The sequence below is a fragment of the Bidens hawaiensis genome, unplaced genomic scaffold (assembly GCF_021521415.1).
Source record: "Bidens hawaiensis isolate Kalapana, Puna unplaced genomic scaffold, B.hawaiensis_p1.1 tig00011786_1, whole genome shotgun sequence".
Lineage (NCBI taxonomy): Eukaryota > Viridiplantae > Streptophyta > Magnoliopsida > Asterales > Asteraceae > Bidens > Bidens hawaiensis.
In genome coordinates, this window is record NW_027491934.1 from 229,615 (window position 1) to 253,578 (window position 23,964).

At 36.4% G+C, this 23,964-nt stretch overlaps 1 protein-coding gene and 1 pseudogene across 1 annotated transcript; both read left to right on the top strand.

Annotated features, from left to right (window-relative positions):
* Positions 1-1,791: 1,791 nt before the first annotated feature.
* Positions 1,792-2,811, top strand: LOC143538958 (receptor-like protein kinase FERONIA pseudogene; annotated as a pseudogene).
* Positions 2,812-16,949: 14,138 nt separating this feature from the next.
* Positions 16,950-23,452, top strand: LOC143538959 (serine/threonine-protein kinase BIK1-like). The gene is made up of 5 exons (XM_077032391.1): positions 16,950-17,145; positions 21,938-22,194; positions 22,278-22,413; positions 22,484-22,629; positions 23,171-23,452. The coding sequence occupies exons 1-5, from the start codon at positions 16,950-16,952 to the stop codon at positions 23,450-23,452; spliced, it is 1,017 nt and encodes a 338-aa protein (XP_076888506.1).
* The last annotated feature ends 512 nt before the right edge of the window (positions 23,453-23,964 follow it).

The following is a 23,964-nucleotide window of genomic DNA, read 5'->3' on the forward strand; positions in this document are numbered from 1 at the left end:
AACTAAAAATATTACCCATTGAATAATGTTATGTATAATACTTTAAATGTTCAAGTTTCTCGACAACTAAACTCTGACTTTCAGCATTTAGTAGTGTCCAAATCTTCATACTTCAAGACGTGTGAAAACCGACCTAAGGCACTTTAGAATCTTAATTCTCAGCTTGTGCCATTAGATGTCTACTGATGTGCTTGGTTGATTGTATTTACCACATGGAACACCTACTTTGCAAGGCGTAAATTGGAGGCATTGGCAATACGTTTTAAGAGCTTACTTTATGATGTTTGTCACAGCATTCATAGTTCCAAGCATACTGCGTAAAAATTTGTCACAACAAATTTTTTTCACAAACTCTATATCTATTCAATTGTTGTCAACATGAATGCGCGTCCGCTGCAAGAAATTTTTTCTGACATGTTGACCGGTTTAGTGATGACAATTTGTTGGGATAGAGTTTGTTGATTCTTGTTTTTTCGTTAACATATACCGATGACACAAGTCGTCGTACATCCATAGGTGATGAGAATGGTGAAAACATCTAGAGCCTTCTGAAACTCTATCCTCGCGACGTATGTCATTAAAATTTCGTTTTCACAATTTAAAAAATATAAAAAAGACCTTCACTGAAAGGTGAATTTTGTTTTATTAATTAGTTATAGAAATAGAATGTATAAAAACGACGACATTTTTGTCCTTTAGTGTTGGAGTTTCAGTGACGTAATTATAGGCTAATGTATCAAAGAAGATTTGTGGTACACTTTAAAGCTATAGGTTATCCTTTACCTTAAGGGGGGAAAGAGTATTCAAGTACTCATAAACTATAAAATCACTGCAACAACTACCCACAAGTATCTTATAACTTTTTGTTGGCTTTTTTAATTCTCTAAGTGCAATAAATATAAAAACTGAATCAATTTTATATAACAAACATTTGTCATGAAATGAAGTTATGCACCTACCTATACCCATATTGGTAACCCATCCTTTCTAAAAATTGTAATCCAAGGCTCCTGGGGAACATAATATTCCACCTACCGTGCTCCTACCCAACCCGGCACTAGTTGAATGTGAACCCAATGTACGCACAGACCATCCTTAGGGCCGTGTGACATGGTAATATTTAGAGTATAAATGATTTTATAAGACTACGCATTCATATATCATCAACCAATGGATTTTATAAGACTATGTAACATATCAAAAGTCAAAAGTCAAGAGTCAAGATCTTCTTATATAATTATAAAGTTGGAGAATCACGAGAGAGCAAAACACGAGAGAGCTTGTTTGGAGAATCAACACGTGTTTATCCCCTTGGCCTTTGACACTTTTGGTTTCTTAGATCCGGATGCCGTGGATCTATTGAATAGGGTTCAGAAAGTTGTGTATGGTAACGTATCAGCTCATAAGAATCAAAACTTTGTTTTTAGTCGGATTGGGTTTGTTATCCAAAAGGGGGTTGCGGCCCAGCTTGTTGCCCGCTTACCTGCCACGTCATTGTAAATCGTTTGGATGTTTCTATGAAATATAAAAGGAGCCAATTATAAAGTAACCTCTGGGGCCAGAATGAAGAACAAATCAACATTTGAAAACGAATTTTAATAGCACTAATTAAAGCAGTTTTAGAAAGTCATCAAGTATAAACCTAAATTTCATTATTGGCTTGCCTTTTTTACGACAACTCCTGTGACGGGCTCGTTAACTTTTCTATTGCGAGGCTTTTCGTTGCACACCTTTAAAGTTGAATCTTCTTCAAATACAAGTTGACAGCTATTTTTCAGAATCTAAAACTAAATGGCTTCAGCACATAAATGTAGACGTTTTTCGCTTGGCGAAATTCTGTCTGCAACCAAAAATTTTGATGATAAACTGGTTATTGGTCGCGGTGGCTTTGGACCAGTGTACAAAGGCCAAATTTCTAGTGAGGAAGAAGGTGGGCATGTTGTAGCCATCAAACGATTGGATTCTATGTCCAACCAAGGAGAAGCTGAGTTTAGGGTTGAAATCGATATGCTTTTCCAGTTGCGTCATTGTCACTTGGTGTCTCTCATTGGTTATTGTGATGATAACAAGGAGAAGATACTTGTATATGAATATATGTCCAATGGAACCCTACATCAACATTTACATAAAAGTGATACAACTTTAACTTGGGTGGCGCGACTCAAGATAGCCATTGGTGCTGCACATGGTCTTGACTACCTTCACACTGGTGTAGGCACCCATCATGGGGTCATACACCGTGACGTGAAAACTTCAAACATTCTTTTGGATGACAACTGGGCAGCTATGATATCAGATTTTGGATTGTCCAAAATCGGCCCAACCAATCAGTTAATTACTTCAGTTGATGCAAGTGTAAAAGGTACATTTGGGTATCTTGATCCAGACTATATCTATTCTAGGAAACTAACGAGGAAAACTGATGTGTACGCCTATGGGGTTGTATTATTCGAATTGCTCTCCGGGAGGCTTGCAGTGGATGAAAACAACGAGGAGGACCAACGTAGTTTGGTCTGGTGGGCTAGAAAATGCGTGAAAGATAGAAAAGTAGATCAGATGGTTGATTCTAAAATCAAGGGAACAATTTCTACCAAATGTTTAAAGCGATTTGCTCAAACTGCAGATCGTTGTGTACATAATGTTCCAAAAGAACGACCTACCATGACTGAGGTAGTGGGCTCACTCCAGGCTATGCTGGAACTACAGGAGAAATCAAACCATTCTGTGGAGTCATCAGGCATATTTGGTTTTCCTTGGAAGATTTATAATTATCTTGGTCCAAGGACTAAACCAATCTCAGGTACAATATAATACAAAATCATCATACATTTACCAAAATTTAATTTAGTTATAAACAATTATAATTGACATTATTTGCTGTTGTATTCTTTTGAGACTACACAGTCTTTTAAAAGACCAAAACATATAAACAAAAACAAAATAGAACATATAAAAAATTGTTGTTATTTAAAAGTTATAAACATAAAGTTAACACAATACACTTGGAAACTTTATATTATAAAGAAGTAGAGTTAGTTTTACTTTCTTTCGTATCTAACAATTATTAACATAATCTATGGTTTTTTAAGTGAACATAAACACCAATTTAAATACCTAATGTATGTAAATATTATAAAACTAGCTTTAGAAACCATGTATTATACTAATAAATAAATGTATAAATTACAATAAATAATTTAATGCAAATAAAAAAAAGTTAGTTTAGTCTTTTTATATTATGTAAAAAATGTATTACAAATATAGTCGTTTTATATTATCAGATATATTTGAATTTCAAATCAAGAATGAGTTGTTTTACCATTGGTATACAATAATGAAGCAATGTCACTGGAAGAAACATTTAAAACAACGAGGTCTTTCGATGTGAAATGTAGCTAAAATCTTTCACAAAAATGTTTTACATTCCACATCCCGTCATAAACAAAAATTGACACCAAATTTTCCTTTTTAAATAGCTTTCATGTTGTCCTTATAAACTCACTTTTGTTCAACTATCACAATAGTCTTATAATAAATATAAAAAAATAGAAAATTTGTCTATGATTTTTAGGATTGAATATTTGTAAAAAAATTTGAAAAAAGTTATTATATTTTTTTCAATATGAAGAAGTCTCAAAAATTGAATGTTAGTGTACTCTTTAAACATAAACTCTCTTATATATAAATTCAGTTTTAAAGAAAATATATTTATAACACGTAATTATTATATTAATATTTTTATATTAAGTATGTTTAGAATATAATTTATGGTATTAATAATTCAATCAATGGAGATCGACCAATTTATATGGAATGCTTATAATCAATACTATATTTTGAACAAATATTTTTTCTCTTTTCCATCAATAGAAGAGAAGTGATATTGACGGAAATTTGATAGTAAGAATTAACCTCAGAATACTCTATGTCCAGAATTATTTTTTTTATTAATATAAAAATATGTGTAATTTGTATATAAGGTATTTAGTTAACAATGATTACATATAAAACAGAAAATTCAAAAACTATTATTTAATTAAATAAAATTAGCCGGAAGAGCATTATAAATAATAATTTTTGCATATAATAAAGTTGTTAATTGATCACAAAATTTGAGTAATTTGTACTTCGTAGTAAATAACTGGTTGAAGGATGATAAATAAAAGTGCATATCATACCCATTAGTTTTTATCTCTCCATATTACGGGGTTGTTTACATTATTCGTTAATTATATTTATATATTTTTTTTAATTTTGTTTATATATTGTATTAAAGTTAATAAATGAAATTTTATAACCCGGTTTAAAAGCTATTTAGGTTTGGTGAGACCAATGATCCGCTTATTTTTTACTATAAAATTGTTTCTTAAGAACAATATATTTTAAAAAAAATTAGACACTTATTTTTAGTATATCCTTATTTTATATGATTTTCATATGAAATATTCGGTGAGATTAATTTGTAATTTATAATTTCATGACAAATATGAAAAAAAATCAGATACTTATATGACTTTCAAACCTTATGCCCTAAAAGAAATTAGAGCTGAAACGAGAAAAGTCGGCAATAACAGCAAGACAATAGGCTTTTCGGCCTATCCCTAAAGGATGAATTGGACCAAATAAATCCATATGTAATAGCTGAAGAATCGAATCTTTATAATTAATAGTTTTGGGCATGTAAGGTAGTTTGTGTTGCTTGCACTTAGAGCAAGAAAGACATTTTTCAATGCAAGAAAAAATTTAACATGCAAACCCCTCACATGCTCACATTTTACAAGTCTGTTCAAATTTTTGAAGTTGACATGACCGACACATTAACGCCAAAGTGATGAGTCGTTCTCCGAGGCTTTAGACATTAGACATGAGGCATTTCGTTGTGAATACGAACTTCTCTCATATCAAATATATAAGCATCATTATGCCTCGGAGTACGCATCAAATCCATTCCTCGAAGACTTTGAAACCTGGTTTCAAGATCAAACATTCATGTTCACTAAAGAGAGTGGAGTATTTCTTGTCACAGATTTGAGAAACGCTGAGCAGATTGTGGTTGAGTTATTCCACAAGATTGATACCATCAAAGGTTAAAGTGTCGTTTGATACTTTTCAAATCTTTGTTATTTTCCCTCCCACGTCACTAGCAAAGAAACTAATCCACCATCGAACAATAGAACGTCAAACAGTACAGATTCGTCTCCAGTAATGTGTCGGGTACATCCATTGTCTAAGTACCAAATATTGTTGACGGACCTTCTTGTCTGACCCTCACATTAGCAATTTAATTAGACATGGGTTCCCGAGACAAAACTATCTCGGGAAGGTTAAAAATAAAATCATCAAATTGTATTTTATTTTCTGAAACATGAAGCATTTTGGTGAATCATCATATGAAGAGTAGTCCTTAGGAACCATATGCAGAAACATGTTCCTTGTTTTTAAATCTCTGGGACCTAGTCTTCTTTGTTTTCAAAATGAAATACTTAGATTTTTCAATCTTTGGATCCTTTTGCATTCTTTTGGGAACAGAGTTAAGTGAATTCGTAGACTTTTCGGTCTTTGAATCCATTTTGACTCTCTCCCTTTTGGCAATCAAAACGGTTTTCTACTTTTCTTGGTTTTATTGGATTTCACATCCATTTCACTTGCAGTTTGATCAGTCCTTGATCCTGAATTGCTAGCAGAAGGAGACTGTGATTGATTGAACTGCGTTTTCAAATCCTTTTGTTTTCTATGTCAGTTCTTGCAATGTCTTGCAAGGGGAGATGGATTACCATACACATAACAACATTTTATAGCATTAACCCCATGATACTAATCATATTTGTGTGATTGGTGACTATACAAAGAGGGTAATCTTTGAAAGGAATGAACATGATTGTGATTCTAGTTTGGTTGATGACCAAGATCATCAAAAGCAGTTGTGTAATATGACTTAACATAATTTTGTTGACAATATCCATAATAGTTGTTATCACAAAAATTGTATGTCTAAGGATATCTTAAATGATTTTTTGTTTGAACAAATGAGTTTTTATATGGCGGAACACATTTGAAAAGATGTACTAGCTTGATTTTTCATTTTCAAACACTTTAGTTTCAACCGATAGCGTTAGTCTTACCACCTAATGTAGAGCAACTTAGTATGTTCACATCAACAGTCTCGTTTATATTTTCACAATTTTTAATAGGAGACTCATCATACGCGGTTTCACAATCACTATCTGAAGTAATATCAACATTTTCATCCAAGTAATGTGATCAGTGCCAACATTAACACTGTCACTTTTTTAATTAACATCCACATAAGAGTTCAATGTTTTTTCATGGAAACATAATTATTATTATAAACAGAGTTGACATTATATATTGAATTCACATCACACTCAAAAAGTGAACTTAAAACTTCAGTTTTATCATAACTCATGTCATTTTCCAATGACTTCCCTTCCTTTACATCACATATTTAACAAGATGCATTTCTATTTGGTTAAAAATTTGGATCAACTATCTTAGGGACTATAGGGACAAATGTCTTAGGTTTTGGCACACAACCAACTCCATAGACCATTTCATCGTTAGGTGGGATTCTAAAACTAAAGTTGGGTAGGCATGTATAATTATCATTAAAAGGTGGTAGAACGACAACATGCTCATATCCAAACCCTGTGTTTTGTTTCACCCCATTTGTGATCTAGTAATACCATTAAGCTTATTAGACGCCATCTCAAACTTATCTATAGTTATTTTCCTTCGAGCAAGATCTAGTTCTAGTTCCTAAATTTTAGTAGTTAGACAGTTATTCATTTCTAATGAGACTCAACAAGGAAATTAGACTTAAACAATTTTATATTCAAGTTTCCATATTATTATGATGATTTTAATTCTAGTCTAGTAGTAAATATCTTTTCAGCTTTCTTGTACTCATCATTCTGATACTTAATGCCAATGTTTTATCTAATCATAGCAACATTATGAGTTATATAATTTTCTACTTTATCAATGCATATTTGAGAGCATAGGTGTGTGTGTTCCTCGAGAATTTCAGGAATGTCTTGGTTGCTTCCTGATGTAGAGCCTGATGAAGCTTGATTTCCATTCACAAATGCCATCCCAGTGAAATTCAACGGGTTTATCAGCACAAAAATTGACCCTCCCAATCTGGCTCGATAGTTTCAACAGAATGCGTGACCACGACCCTTGAGTTTGAGATTTCTGACCAGAGTTCCCATGATCGATCCTTGGAACCTCTTAACCCGATGAACTTCTTTTACCAACCTATCTTTTCTCATTCCTTTTTCCCATATCACTATCTGACACATAAACAATCTTCACATCACCAACAGGCTGACTTGGGTTCGTGCATTCTCTTGCAAAGTGGCCCATTTCATTACAGTTGTAGCATAAGAGCTTGTCTTTGTCAAACTCAATGTGGTTATTGTCAGAATTCTTGAAGTTGTTCTACCTATACTTCTTCATAAAGTTTGTGGCCCTGTGAACAATCATGGCCATATGATACTTGATATCCATCTTCTCAATGTCTTTCTCGTTGTTTTCTGGAGTTTATCCTTGTTGGAATGATGGATGAAAAGGTTTCCTTGCAGAAATTTCTTATGACTAGCTAGAAAGGCATTGAACAGTGCAATGTGAGAGTCATCAACATGAGTGTGGGTTGGCTAGAACTACTTGACTTGCTGCTTGAAAATTTATTTTTCCCATGGGCCTTAAGTGCTTGTTGCTGACTACATCTTGAAAGGAGTTAGTTTTGACTATCTTGACTGACTCATAGATGATTTGAAGGCATTGTTCACATCAGGCTGAGCAGTATACACTTTCACCCTATTAACTGGATGAACAGATGAATGAGATTGGCTGAGAATAGTTGTGCTAACTCCTTAACCTGTAGAGAACTGACGTGGTTGGTAAATTTGAGCTTGTCATCCATGTCAAATGACTTGATAGTGGAGGTCATGTCAGAACGAAGAAACTGTGTTCATATTAGTTGTTCTCTATATGGTAGTCATACTATTGTTCCATGTGTAGGGAAATGCGTTTAGCAATTTCTTGTTGATCTCAGACATATCATAGATAATTCCAGCACTTCTCATCTTAGTATTTAGAGCTTCGAATCTTTGAATGAGAACTGTAATCACTTCCCCTTGAATATGATTAAACATGTTGAATTCTCCCTTATGCTTTCCCTCTGTCACACCCCAAACCGCGGCCTAGGCGTATGACACATATGTTGGTACCACATTTGTAAATAAATCAGAGTTACGGTTTAATAGCGGAAGTCTTTTATTAACTTGTGGATTTAAATATAATATTTACATTCACAAAAGACGGGGTATAAAGGTTCCCGTTTATTGTTTCAGATATTACTTGTTTTAGTTTACAAAACCACCATTAATATTATATCAAGTTTAACAAAAGATCCGAGCCTTCGGATACCTTGAGCACTTCGTCATTTCCAAGCCCTAACCCTGATCACCTGCAAAATGTTAGAAAATACGTCAGCAACGAATGCTGGTGAATATGCTGACGCTAAAAATATTTTTTTTACTTAATCACCCCTCGAGACTACGTAGGTCTCGGCCCATCGTGGCTTAGGAATAATCAAGTTAAAACAACACAATTCATAAACTCAAGTCTCCACACTCGGATCCCCCAGCAAACACCGCAGCGTTCGACTAGTTGAGTGCCTATACGTATACACAAGGTCATACTCCCCGCAGGCAGCGTATTTGTGACCAGGTGTGATGTGCCCATCACATATGGAAGGATCCAGACAAACGTACACGATAGCCTGAGCCTAGTGTTTATACCCTTGTTTATAAATGTTTTAGAGGCACTTAGTCTATGTAAACCTTTTTCATTTAACATGTTGACTCGTGAAAACAAGTTTGTAAAGTTGGGGCGTATTCACCTTTTCGATTTGGATTGGCTTCAAACACCGTCCGAGGGTCTTTCCCATTGCTATCTCGCACCTATAGTACGAGTATAACCGTTTGTTAATCGGATGTACAATCCGGCTTAAGACCTTTAGTCTTTTATAATCTTTACGTCGATGAACATTTAGTTCAAAATCTCATTTACTTAAAAACCTTTAGTTAAAAAGTAATATTATAAACCTTTAGTTTATTTTCATAAAAACCCTACGTTTCTTCTTCTCTAAGACACGTATTATTTTCTTTTCTTTATTATTAAAGAATAGTTATTAATACTTAAATAATATTTTCATAACAAAGAATCACATATAATATAATCACATTGATATATATATATATATTTATATATTCATAATTCTATCTTTTCTTTTCTTAGTTATATTTTCTTTTATTTTATCGAGGTATCGAATATAACCTCGACTTAGGGTTTTAAACATTTTATAATATTTTATTATTATTTTATTCGGGCATTATGCCTACCCTTGCTTGGCTTACACAACCCTAAATAACTGAGCAGCACCTCAACACCATTTCACCTTCTTTATCTTCTAAAACAACTCTTCTTCTCGTCACTTTTCCCTTCGCACGCAAAACGATGAACACCAATACCTCAGCACTCGTTGGCACGCTTTACGAGGCTAATCATCATGATATCGGGGAATGTCAATCTCCTTCTTGATTAGTACGTTGGTGGAAAGTGACACGAAATACGAGGAAATGGCACGGAAAACGAGGAATCAGGGCACGTTTTTTGAGTTGGATCGATGGTATGATTGTGGGATTCTAGAGAGATGTTAGAGAGAGAATTGTATGTGTGATTTGAGGTGTGAGAGGCATGAACCCGTAGCCCTCTATTTATAGGCAAACTTAGGCCCCATCGCGATACGCGATGGCCCTTTGGCTAAGCCCATCGCGTATCACGACGTAGGCTTGCCTGGTCACCCCTTAGACTTGCCACGTGGTGACACGTGGCAGACGTGTTGCCACGTTGTGACACGTGGCAAGTCTTAGGGGTGACCAGACAAGCCTACGTCACGATACGCGATGGTAGGCGGTGCTAAGGTTTAGCTTGGTGCCTAAGGCTTGTTGGAAGCTTTTCCATAAGTGAGACGTGAAACGACTGTCTCGATCAGAAATTATAGACAGCGGTACTCCATGTAAAAAACGATGTTGTTCACATATATACGTGCTAATCTATCCATTGAGTATGATTCATTAATGGGTATGAAGTGCGCGGATTTTGTTAGTCGATCCACAATAACCCATATAGCATTATGTTGTCGAGTCGTTTTCGGGAGTTTGGTGATGAAATCCATTGTTATTAGCTCCCACTTCCATACGGGAAGTTCGGGTTGCTGAAGCAATCCCGATGGCTTTTGGTGTTCAGCCTTGACTTTCAAATAAGTTAGACATTTCGCAACATGCGAAGCGATGTCCTTTTTCATCCATGTAAGGCCCCGAACCCGGTAACCCTACTTTAACGTCTGATTTACTCATGAACACCGTTCTTACAAATCAGAGTTAATTAAAACTTTCGCGGAAACGTTTACTTAAATCATTCGTTACAAAACACTTAATTTTTTCTTTAAAAAGTCATATTTAAAACATTATTTCTTCCTTCTACAGATGCCAGCCACTCAATCCATGCCATATACCATCCTCATGCTAACTCTTCAGTCTGATCACCTACGTGCATACCAAAAGTCAGCTATGGTGAGTGAGTTGTAGTTAATCAAGCAACTTACCATACAACCATTACATGCATTATATATGTATCCGAAGATACACTATCCGCTGTCTAACCTGTTCACCTTACCACTTAACCACTTAACCACTTACTGCCTCCTAACCACTTAGCCACTTGTTTAAGGAAGCACATTGAGGCTTGCCCTCCCACACACTCAAGTTATGCCACTTGATAACAAAGACACGTATAGGCTTACCCTACCACGCACTCGCGTTATGCCACTTCAATAACAAAGGCACGTATAGGCTTACCCTACCACGTACTATCGTCATGCCACTAACACCCTTACTAGACCCTTGCCCCTTCATTCACACTCTACCTCTACTCGTCTACAACACATTTTCTATCATTTCATCATTTACATAATAGTCAAGTTACATCATAACATTTACACACACTAATAACCACTTGTGGATCATTCCCATTGGTGGTATGCGCAATATCCGAATATCGTTCTCGCATCGACAAGCGTTACTTCCCCTGTCTACACGTGCAATATCCGAAGATTGTTCACGCATCGACAAACATCCATTCATAACATCTATATATATACCATATCAAGCATTATAGCATATATTTACCACTTAAGGTAAGTGTATTCACACTTCACATTGAGTATGCACACAGCCCCGAAAACATAACAAGGAAGTGGGGCTAGAAACTCACCTGAACTCGGTTACGATCACCATTAGTGGTTATTCCTTTCTTTAGTTGTGCGCGACTAACTGTTTAATAAATGCAATATTAAATACTACTCTAGCCATTCTCATGTCCATTCTCATGTTCACTTAATTAATCTTATGTGTCTAAGCCGGTTTTACTTCATTGAATCTTCACCGGTTAGTTAATCGTTACTCGTTAACTTTTAAAGGGTATCTTTCATAAATTAATAAAGTCCAAGGGCTATTATGTAATTAAATCATTCTTTCCAAGTCCAAGGGTCTTTTTTTCATTTTATCAAAGTCAAATTCGTTATCTAGCTTTTTGTGAATGGCCACATCAAGACTTGGCCTTTATAGCGAATTAACCCTTAAAGCGAACTAGACTCTTTATAACGAACTAGCCCTAACGAACTGCGTAACGAACTGCTTAACGAATTGAAGCTTATTCGTTACTTTTCCTTAACGAAGGGGCATAACGAATTACTCTTAATTCGTTATTCCTCCGTTAACGAATGGTTTAACGAACTGCTTCTAGTTCTTATTTCCTCTTAACGAAATGGAGTAACGAATTGCCTTCAAGTTCGTTAAGTCTCCGCTAACGAACTAGGGTTAGGTCAGAAACATTTTCTGACATCCCTACTATCCGGGCGCGGCCTTTTCGACGCCACATTTTCCGGAAAAACGGGATCTCGCCGGAAAAGCGAGATCTCGCTTGTTTTACCACCGTTTTTTCGTCCCTTTCGGTCCAGATCTGAGCTAGGGTTATTCCTAAGTTCATCTTTTGGTCGGTTTATACCCGATTCCATCCGGATCTCGTGACTTTAACGGTTTAAGGTTTCGGCTCGTTGTTTCGCGACTAGATCTAATGGGTTTGGATCTCTACCTTATAATACTATAATTACCTCAGGTCGGGAATCGATTCTTCTTGGTGAGTTCGGATAAAGAGAGAAAGTAGGATGAGAGAGAGCTAAATGTGTGTTTTAGGTGGTGTATGGAATGGAATGAAAAATGAGTGAATTAGTTAGTAATTAAGGTTTATATACATTATGGATCATGGGCTTGAGCCCATGGTCCATCCTCCTTCCTTTCAAATCCAAGTCCATTACCCATATTACATAACCCAACACAAGCCCGACTCTCAATAACTCCTACTTTATTTTTATTATTTCTCCACTAACCCGAGTAAACTTTCCCAACAATATTAAATAATATAATTAATATTATTTTTAGAAATTTCGGGATGTTACAATCCCATTCCACCAGTAGTTTGGTTTAAGATTTTGGTACATTTTTTCACTACCGGGGTGCATCATGTACTTGGACTTATGAGCTTCGTTCATTATTCTTTCACGCAAGTCTCCAATGATTGGTACCCAAATCCTATTACCGAGTCTAGGGATACCATCATCACCTTTGACTTGTGAGTCAATGGTGCCGTTACGTTTTTCATCAGAGATTTGTTTTCATTGATCGCTTGAGCTTGAGCGGATTTGAGTTGTTAGAGAAGATATATTTGAAGTTCTAGTCTTAACGCTCAGACTCTTTTTGGCTTTCCATGTTCTTTCCGACTTAGGGCATCGGCCACAACGTTGGCTTTGCCTTCGTGATAGACGATCTCACAATCATAGTCGTTTAAAGTTTCCATCCATCGTCGTTGTCGCATGTTAAGCTCTTTTTGTTCAAAGATGTGTTTTATGCTTTTATGATCGGTATACACGATAAACCTTACTCCATAGAGATAGTGCCTCCATATCTTTAATGCAAAGATTATGGCGCCTAACTCTAGATCGTGAGTTGTATAGTTCTTTTCGTGCACCTTGAGTTGTCGAGAGGCATAAGTGATTACTTTCTTTCGTTGCATTAGTACACATCCTAAGCCAGAATGGGACGCATCACTAAATACAACAAAATCCTCAGTACCTTCTAGCAAAGCCAGTATAGGTTCTTGGGTGAGATTTTGCTTGAGTATATCGAATGCCTCTTGTTGTTTAGTTCCCCATTCATACATGATATTTTTGCGAGTTAAAGAAGTTAGGGGAACGGCTATACAAGAAAATTTTTCAATGAACCTTCGATAATAGCCGGCCAATCCAAGGAAACTTCGAATCTCGGTTGGCAACTTTGGGATCTCCCACTTAGAGATAGCTTCAATCTTAGCGGAGTCCACTTGAATACCATTAACATTGATGATGTGACCAAGAAATTGCACCTTATGCAACCAGAACTTGCATTTCGAGAACTTAGCGTACAATTTCTCGGTTCTAAGTATTTCAAGTAAGGTTCGAAGATGGTTTTCATGATCATCCTTAGACTTAGAATAAATAAGTATGTCATCTATGAATACGATTACAAATTTATCTAAGTAAGGCTTGCAGATTCGATTCGTCATATCCTTGAACACGGCTGGCGCATTAGTAAGTCCAAATGGCATAACGGTGAAATAATAATGGCCATACCTTCTATGGAATATCTTTGGATTGAACTTTGAGTTGATGGTAACCGGAACGAAGATCAATTTTAGAAAAGAAACTTGCACCTTGAAGTTGGTCAAAAAGATCATTGATTCGAGGGAGTGGATAACAGTTCTTGATTGTGACTTTATTGAGAGCTCGGTAGTCGATACACATACGCATAGATCCATCCTTCTTTTTGACGAGAGTATCGGCGCTCCCCATGGTGATGAACTTGGTCAATGAAGCCTTTCTCGAGAAGCAAGACGATATGGTGCCTTTGCGATCGGAGCAGTACCGGGGATAAGATCGATCCTAAACTTTACTTCACGATCGGAAGGAATTCAAGGAAGTTCATCAGGAAAGACATTGGAAAAGTCGGAGACTATAGGTACGTCCTTTATCTCCTTTGGTTTGGATCTTCAGTGACGTAGGCCATGAATGCTAAGCATCCTTGATTTAAACATTTGTTATCACTAATCATGGAAATTATGCTAACTTGGCCAGCATCTTTGTCCCCTTCAATTCGAATGGGGCTTGAAGTTCGACGGTTTTGTAATTGCAAATGATACGAGCATGGTTGTTGGATAACCAATTCATACCAAGTACAATGTCAAAACCAGCAAGCCTCATTGGTAAAAGTTGAATGGGCAGACTATAACATGCTAAAAGAATTTTTCCCTTTACAGGAGCTTCGGAGATTTTGACTATTTCACCGCTAGCAGTCTCGACGCTTAGAGTTTTATTTACTTTGTTAAAGGTTTGTTTAATAGACTACAAAAGCTATAATCTATAAAACTTAAATTGGCACCCGAATCAAACAAAACTCTAGCATAGGTTTCGTTGACTAGAAACCGGTGATGGTTTCCGGCATGTTAGCAGCCTTTTTTGTGTCGAGAACGAAGACTCTTGCGTTTCCCTTTTTGTTTTGACCACTTCCACCCGCACCACCACTCGCGGGTTTATTCTTGGGACACTCGAAGCTTAGATGCCCCATTTCCGTACAGTTCTAACAAGTCACTTTCTTCTTCCAGCAATCGGCCATTGTGTGGCCAGGTCATTGACATGATTCACAGACAGTTGTTGAAGAAGATGAAACGTGTCGGCATTTCCCTTGGTGGAGCTTTCTACAGATCTTGCAAAATGGTGCGTTTGAATTAAATCCAGTTCGAGTTTGATTTGCGCCTTTGCCTTTGAAGTAGGCACTTCCTCCAGCTCTTCCTTGATTGTTGGTTGTCATCACCTTCTTGTCTTCCTCTTTGTTGCGAACAAGGCCGCCCATCAAGTATCCAGCCAACTCCATCGCAAAATCAGCAGTTTGAGGAAGGTGAGACCTCACCATATCATGGATTTCCCGCGGCAATCCCCATATATATCACGTGACTTTGCTAGACTCAAGGTTAACCAGCTGGGGAACAAGGCGACAGTACTAATGGAATTTGGTATTGTACTCACGGAGGTTTGTCCCTACGACCTTATGGTTTAGAAATTTGGTTTGGATTTGGTCGGTTTCGTGCATAGGACAAAATTTCGCCATCAACATTGCTTTGAATTCTTCCCATGAAAGATTGTACAGTACTTGACGTCCTTTGCTTAGTATCAGCGTCTTCCACCATTCCAACGCTTCACCTTTGAACATTTGCGCGGAGTATTGAATCTTTTCTTGATTAGAACACTTGCTTATAATAACAATCGATTCCATCTCCTCGATCCATCTCACAGTCGTGATAGCTCCCTTATCTCCATGAAATCCTTTAGGTCCAAAATATTTAAAGTCTTTGAACGAGCAGCCTCCAATAGTCAATTTCTTAAACTCTTGACGAATTCCACCATCGGCTTTTGACTAGTGAACACTCTCCTCAATATGGGATGATTTTGGACGGGATTTAACATATTTACGGGAGATTTCAACGGATTGAGAATGTTTAGATTGCTTTGATTGAGATCTAGCTTCTGATTCAGCCCTAACGGCTTCTTTATCATTCTTTGAATTTGATTCATATATGTATCAGGAATTTGTTCGTCTTGTTCTTTCTCGGGTCTATCCCCTTTTCTTTTCGATTATCTGCTTCTTTTCGAGCTTTCTCAATATTATTACTTTGTTGAGACATTTTATCTTTTAAACTTTTCTTTTTGTCTGAAATTTTAACAAAATTTCTTTTATTAGAAAATATGTTATTTTATTTATTCAACATATGTATATATCATATATGATATATACATGGATTAATACATCACATACACATACATATACATCCATACTTGATGTATATATATTTATTCTTATCCATACGATTACATAACACACGACACAACAAGATTTACATTAACACACAAACTTCCTTCCCATCTCTCATCTTCAATGTTTCATAAACTTCTTCACCACCTTGGTCAATTTGTTACATTTTCGAAGAAGCTTGTCTCATATCTTCTTTTTTTCTTCTCATCCACAGCTATCTTTTTCCTTAAATTGTCTGTTTCATGCAAGGTTCGATCCAGGTGCTCTTCCTGCGATTGAGGAATCTCATTGGGATATCCGTATCTTGGCGGAGGGTCGCAGTGACCCATCATTACTACATCATAGTGGTTCTTCGTGTCTGGATATGGAGATGCGGTCATATTAGATAAGTAATTGAAGAATGCCTCGACGGCTTCGTTTTGTTGGCGGATTTCATACCCATGTTCTTCCTCCGTTGGGATCGTGCCTTGGTAGGGTGGAAAACTTGTGGACGATTTGTTTCGGAGTTCTTCAAGATACTACACATAAGGATCGACATAGACATAACTAGGAATTAGAGAGATTCCTCCATTGGTGTCGACACTTCATTTGGGTTCTCAGGGTATTCCTCTTCCAGGTCCTCTTCGGAGTCTTCCTCCGGATCCTCTTCTTCTTCACGTTCCTCTTCTTCCATCAGTTGAGCAGCCTCTTTCACTATCGAGGGCATGTAGAAACTTTCATAGGGCATCATCACTCTCATCTTGGGTTTGTGGGATGATCCTTCTTTGTTGGGACGCGAATCAACAGAATCAACAATAGATGTTCCAGTGTGCCATCTTCGTTGGTCCGAATGGCATTGCATCCAGTCTGATGAGGGAGATCTTGGTTCCTCCTTGATCAGTCGGTTGGAGAGGAAAGCGTATGATGGATGAGGATTTGGTGGTAGGTATGTGGAAGCACCAGATGGGTAATATGGCAGGATCTCCGATGGTTGATATGTTGGTATTTTTGAAGGATGATATGTTGGAACTTCGGATGGGTGATACATGGATATGCTTGGCGGATGGTAGCTTGAGTGTCTTGGAGGGTCAATTCTTGGCATGGGTGGAATATCGGGAAGGTTGATCGGACAATGTTCCGTTCCAGGAAAGTATATCGGCTTGGTTCGGTCTATGTATTGGTCTTGGTTAAAGAAAGCTTCATAATAGTCTTCGTTCATGTTATCTATGGGTAGAGGTTCAGCGATTCCAGCCTCCTTTGCTTTTTGTACAAAGTTATTCATCATCTTCTTGAAAGACATCTAAATAGTTGGGTGGTTTATGGTGAGGAGGGAAAGAAAAGGTTAACCAGCCTATCTTATCCCTATTTTAAATAAACAAGTAATGAAAATATTTTTCCTACACTTGAATCAAATCATAGGTATTATCTTGTAACACCTAATTCGCTAAGATCGATGGCTCTGATACCAACACATGTCACACCCCAAACCGCGGCCTAGGCGTATGACACATATGTTGGTACCACATTTGTAAATAAATCAGAGTTACGGTTTAATATCGGAAGTCTTTAATAAACATGTGGATTTAAATATAATATTTACATTCACAAAAGACGGGGTATAAAAGTTCCCGTTTAATGTTTCAAAGAATTACTTGTTTTAGTTTACAAAACCACCATTAATACTATATCAAGTTTAACAAAAAATCCAAGCCATCGAATACCTTGAGCACTTCGTCATTTCCAAGCCCTAACCCTGATCACCTGCAAAATGTTAGAAAATATGTCAGCAACGAATGCTGGTGAATATGCTGACGCTAAAAATATTTTCTTTTACTTAATCACCCCTCGAGACTACGTAGGTCTCGGCCCATCGTGGCTCAGGAATAATCAAGTTAAAAGAACACAATTCATAAACTCAAGTCTCTACACTCGGATCCCCCAGCAAACACCGCAGCGTTCGACTAGTTGAGTGCCTATACATATACACAAGGTCATACTCCCCGCATGCAGCGTAAAAGTGACCAGGTGTGATGTGCCCATCACATATGGAAGGATTCAGACAAACGTACACGATAGCCTGAGCCCAGTGTTTATACCCTTGTTTGGCACTTAGTCTATGTAAACCTTTTTCATTTAACATGTTGACTTGTTTGAAAACTAGTTTGTAAAGTTGGGGCGTATTCACCTTTTCAATTTGGATTGGCTTCAAACACCGTTCGAGGGTCTTTCCCGTTGCTATATCGCACCATTAGTACGAGTATAACCTTTTGTTAGTCGGATATACAATCCGACTTAAGACCTTTAGTCTTTTATAATCTTTACGTCGATGAACCTGTAGTTCAAAATCTCATTTACTTAAAAACTTTTAGTTAAAAAGTAATATTATAAACCTTTAGTTTATTTTCATAAAAACCCTATGTTTCTTCTTCTCTAAGAAACGTATTATTTTCTTTTCTTTATTATTTAAGAATAGTTATTATTACTTAAATAATAATTTCATAACAAAGAATCACATATAATATAATCACTTTGATATATATTTATATGTTCATAATTCTATCTTTTCTTTTCTTTGTTATATTTTCTTTTATTTTATCGAGGTATCGAGTATAACCTGACTTAGGGTTTTAAGCATTTTATAATATTTTATTATTATTTTATTCGGGCATTATGCCTACCTTTGCTTGGCTTACACAACCCTAATAATTGAGCAGCACCTCAACACCGTTTCACCTTCTTTATCTTCTAAATCAACTCTTCTTCTCGTCATTTTTCCATTGGCACGCAAAACGATGAACCAATACCTCACCACTCTTTGGCACGCTTTACGAGGCTAATCACCATGATATCGGGGAATGGAAATCTCCTTCTTGATTGATACGTTGGTGGAAAGTGGCACGAAATACGAGGAAACGGCACGGAAAACAAGGAATCGGGGGACTCTTTTCGAGGTGGATCGATGGTATGATTGTGGTATTCTAGAGAGATGTTAGAGTGAGAATTTTATGTGTGATTTGAGGTGTGAGAGGCATGAACCCGTAGCCCTCTATTTATAGGCAAACTCGGGGGCCATCGTGATACGTGATGGCCCTTTGGCTAAGCCCATCACGTATCGCGACGTAGGCTTGCCTGGTCACCCCAAAGACTTGCCACGTGGCAGGCATTACGCCACGTGCTCAGCGTGTCAGACAACCCATCGCGATACGCGATGGGTCTTTCTTCTGATCCAACGCGTATCGCTATGGGTCAGGGAATCAGATTTTTAATTTTAAACCCTAAAGTTTGAAATTTGACAGTTTTTGTCCCTTGACTTAGGAAACTTGACATTTTGAACCCAAATCTTTCACGATGTTACACCTTCATGTCCAGATTACCTTCAAACTTCTCAATCTAAGCATCCCAAAGTCCTTTAGCAATTGTGCATGCTCCCAACATTTGAGAGATATCAATTGACAAGCACACACTGAGTACACCATAAACCTTTTCATCATCGAGTATCATATTATTATCTTCATCAGTGTAACTCTCAACAGGAACATCAGTTGGTCCATTATCAGTATTTATAGTAGGCCTATGAGGTCCTTTTCAAAGGATCTAAGAAGTGTAAAGTCGGTTATTCTTACATAATTTTTAAATCTCCATTTAAACTCCTCAAAGTTACTTTCAAAAGTGAATAGCCTAGGAGGTTTGGTTATAGTGCAACCTCATTTTCAAGCATTAAGTAGTTCTTTAACAACTCAAAATCGTGTGACGTCTTTAAAAACAGGTTACCAACCCAAACAGGTTTTAAAAAGTAGCAGTTCTGTCAAAAACACCAAGTGTAAACGGATCACACATAAATGCGATGCTATAGGTTTCTTGGATGCGATGCGATTGGTTTCTTGAATTCGATGCGATTGATTTCTTGAATGCGATGCAATTGGTTTCTTGTATGCTATGGAATTAGTTTCTTGTATGCATTTGGATTGGTTTTCTCTTGTGAGATGAGATTGGTTTCCAATCACAATGCCATTAGTTTTCGTATGTGATGCGATTGGAACCTGGAGAAAATCAAATCGCCCAGAATGCTTTTTGGTACGGATTCAAGTACAATCAAACCTTTTCTACAGATCTTAAGCCTCAAACACTCTAAAAACCCGAAAAGCCATATAACTCACTTAAACACTGTTTGTTCACCTACGGAGCTTTATCCAACCCTACTCTTTGACACTTTTGAAGATTAAAACACCCGAAGAACACTTTGTTACACTAAAACACACTTTCAAACACTAAGAAAAGACCAAAATCCAAGGTTGTGACCCAATAAACTCAACTAGAAGAGCTGAAAGCTTTGATACCAATTGTAGGTTCCAAAACCGGATCTCACGATAATGTTCTTGAATTAATCTTGGTTGTAAACTAGCGGAAATAGTTTACAACTTAACCAAGATCTCAGATCTTGTGTGTTTGAGATAATTTTACAACATGGAAAGTTAGAGAGGATAAGGTAGAGAGAGGTACTTAGGTGAGAGTTTTATTTACAAAATGTTGTTTTAGGATATGCATGCTTCACCTTTTATAGGAGAAGCCATGCCATGCTCACATACTATTATTAACGGCCCAATGGGCTTTTGTTTACATGGTCTTGAGCCCAAACATACAAATCATAAAGAAAGCTAACATAATTATATCGTGAATAATCAAGCAAATAGAAAAGACTTAACGAAATAATATTGGCTCTACATGTTACAGTAGAGAGGGTAGCCACAAGAGAGGAATATGATCTTCCAGACGACATGATTGTCAGCTTGGTTGAGTTTCCCTTTAAGATGTACAGTTTAGGATGGGGATTAGGGTTCTAGAGAGGAACTTATTTTGGGAGAATGGAGGCACATGAAATTGATAATTGTGTGATTAAGTTATTCATGTTAATGTAATCTCTTTTTATATACACTTAAGGGAAACCCTTTATTAGTTAGTAAGGGTGATATGTCCATCAACAATTACCAAACTAATATATAATAAGGTATAAATAATATTTGTATTTATTATTAGACACGGCAACACATAAATAGATAAATATTAATATTTATTCTTACAAACATACCAAGTGGGAGAAAAAAGGATGACTAGGCAACCTTGATACATGACGATGGTGATCCACATGGGAGGCTCGGAGGGTGTGTGGTCGGACCATCGTCCAGAGCACATAAATTTCGGGGCACAAACTTTTTTTATACATATTACATATATATGTTTTTTGGTGTTAAAAATAAGGTTATTTGCAATGGTTTATATGATAATTACATGCTCGGAATGGTTTCTAGTTATAATAAACCGGTCGATAAAAGTTTTATCCATTTATGCTTGCGAATAAAAAATTTTCGTTAAGGCCTACGAGCTTTTTTATTTTGGCTCGGCCGAGGTATTTAAATTCTCGGAGACGGCTAGTCCAACTTTACTTTGAATATCAGTGAGAATTTGAACGATTAAGGGATTGACAGTTACATGTAATTAGCATGTTCACATGTGAAAATATGAAATTGGAGTGAAAGATGGGGTTGGAGTTCTTGTTTTGTTTGATTAAATGGACACTATTTTTTTTCTTTTTTTGTTTCATTAATCAATATATTGAGTATTTTGTTTGGTTTTTATCGGGTGTGTTCACTTGGGTAGGATAAACATAGGGTTGTTTGGTTTATCTTTTACGAGTTAATAATCCTCTGTGTTAATAATCCTTTGTCTTAGTTTTTATGATATAACAAAAGTTTTTCCATTGGTTTCATAATTACTATTAAAAAGGCAAATAATATCTGGAAATTTCGTTTCTTCTTTCATTTGCTAAATTCAATTAAGAGTTTAAGACCTTCAATTACCAACATGTTTTACCTGACTTAATGCTTTTATATCTGTTTTTTGGTTCATATTTTTAGACCCAACTGGAACTAGTTCTCAAAATAACCTTGAAAACAACATGAATCAACATGGGGAATTAGTGATTAGAAACGTAAAAACGTTCACATATGATGAATTGAAACTTGCTACCAGGGACTTTGGAAACGATGCATTCCTAGGTGAGGGGAGATGCGGAAAGGTTTACAAATGTTGGGTCGATAAAACAACATATTCCCCTTGTAAGGTTGATACTGGATTGCCGGTGGTTGTTAAGAAACTCCATCGCTACAAACTTGTAAGTCCCAAAAACCCCAAGTAAAGTGTAGGGTATTTTTAATATTTCTATTCATAGCTTATTTATATCACTAATGAATGCAGTCTAATCTGGAAATGTTGGAAGAGTTTCGTCATCCCAACCTTGTTAAGCTCATAGGATGCTGCATGGAGAGCGGATGTCTTTTCCTTGTGTATGAATTCATTCGTAAAGGGAATCTTGAAGATCTCCTTCGTAATGGTAAGCAGTGCAATAACTCTAGACATAAATCAAATATTCTTTTATCATATTCGAATTTCATATGGAGTAGGAGCTGTAGCACGGCTTCTGTTGGTTACAAAGGTGAAGATCCTAATAGAAATTGCTCGAGGGGTTTTTTTCTTGCAAAAGGCAGAATTAAACAAAATGTGGCCGACTGCTACCGAGCTTCACAGACATAAGATATTGTTGGATGAGGTATGACATAACTCATAAGTTATTTTGCTAAACTAAAACTTAAAATATCTTTTATCTGCCACAAACTCTTTTAACACATTTTGTCAAAGGTCTGTGCTTGTTTAGGGCTCTCATCTGTTGATAGCTTTAAGGCAAATTAAAAACAAATAATCCCAACTTTTGTGTATTGGCTCATTGTCAGCGGTCGCAAATTAGAAACAAATAATCCCAAGCGACGTAACAATGTTTTAATTCGGGTGTTTGAATTTCCAATTAACAAAAATCAAGTCATTTGAATAACCGTTTAGAGATAAGCTTTACGTCAGTTAATTCGTATCGTTCTTTCGATCTAAAGCCTAAAACATCGGTTTGAAACTCGGGAAAAAACTTAAAGGCTTTAAGTGTTTTTTACCGAAGTCCATTAAGATAAAAAATAGTTGAAAGTTGGGACCGTTGGTAGTGACTTTTAAAATTGGAATTATTATCCGCCAATACACAAAAGTTGAGATTATTTATTTTCAATTTGCCTAGTTTTAACTAGTGTATAAAAATACATTTGTAGGATTTTACGGCAAAGCTTTCAGATTATGACGTCACTTATATAGTCAACGGTCAATATGACATAGCCTATCCAGATTATGAGGGGCCGGAATTAGTGTTACAGAGTAATCTATCCGGTTACGAAGTGGTGTTTGTAGAGGTCCTAACAGGGGAACGCCTGAATAATTCTAAAATAGTGAAGATTGATCGTTTGTTTCGTCAAAATGGAAAAGAGTCCTTGCATCATATTGCACAATTATGTTTGCTATTTGCAATGAAATGGATTCCGAATCAAAGATGCTAACAATGTTGAAGGAGCATGATAAGTTGATAAGAAGGAAATTAAAAAGTTGGTTGAGTATCCAACACAACTAGGATTGTTAATGTGTAAATAAGATAAGAAAATCTATGACGAAATTTAGTATTATTTTATGAAGCATTAATCCCGGCCTAATCGATATTAGTTAAATGTGTTTGAGTCACTTTAGTCTTTTATATTTCTAATTTTGTTTATTCGGTTTAAATTCTTAATAATGGGTATGATGATCATCAGGGGCGGACTTACTTGTATGGTACAGGGGTCGGTCGTCCTCTGTGAAAAAAATTATTGCTTTTTTAGTATTAAAATTCTGACTAACCTCTGTAAAATTTTGACACCAACCCTGTGAATTTTCAAAATCCGATGGGTGATGAAAAAAATGGAAGAAAGAAGGTAGCAGCATGACCAGAAAACGTTTGTCCGGCCAGTTCCGCAGCCGTTCACCACTCCTTGGTGGTGTTTGAATAATAAAGAAGATACACTTCTGCTTGCAGGTG

Excerpts from the sequence above, each read along its gene's own strand:
- LOC143538959 (XM_077032391.1), top strand. The coding sequence starts at position 16,950 with ATGGATGAGGATTTGGTGGTAGGTATGTGGAAGCACCAGATGGGTAAT. Across the intron at positions 17,146-21,937 it reads ATGGGTGGAATATCGGGAAG|ACCCAACTGGAACTAGTTCT; the intron begins GTTGATCGGACA and ends TCATATTTTTAG. Across the intron at positions 22,630-23,170 it reads ATAAGATATTGTTGGATGAG|GATTTTACGGCAAAGCTTTC; the intron begins GTATGACATAAC and ends ATACATTTGTAG.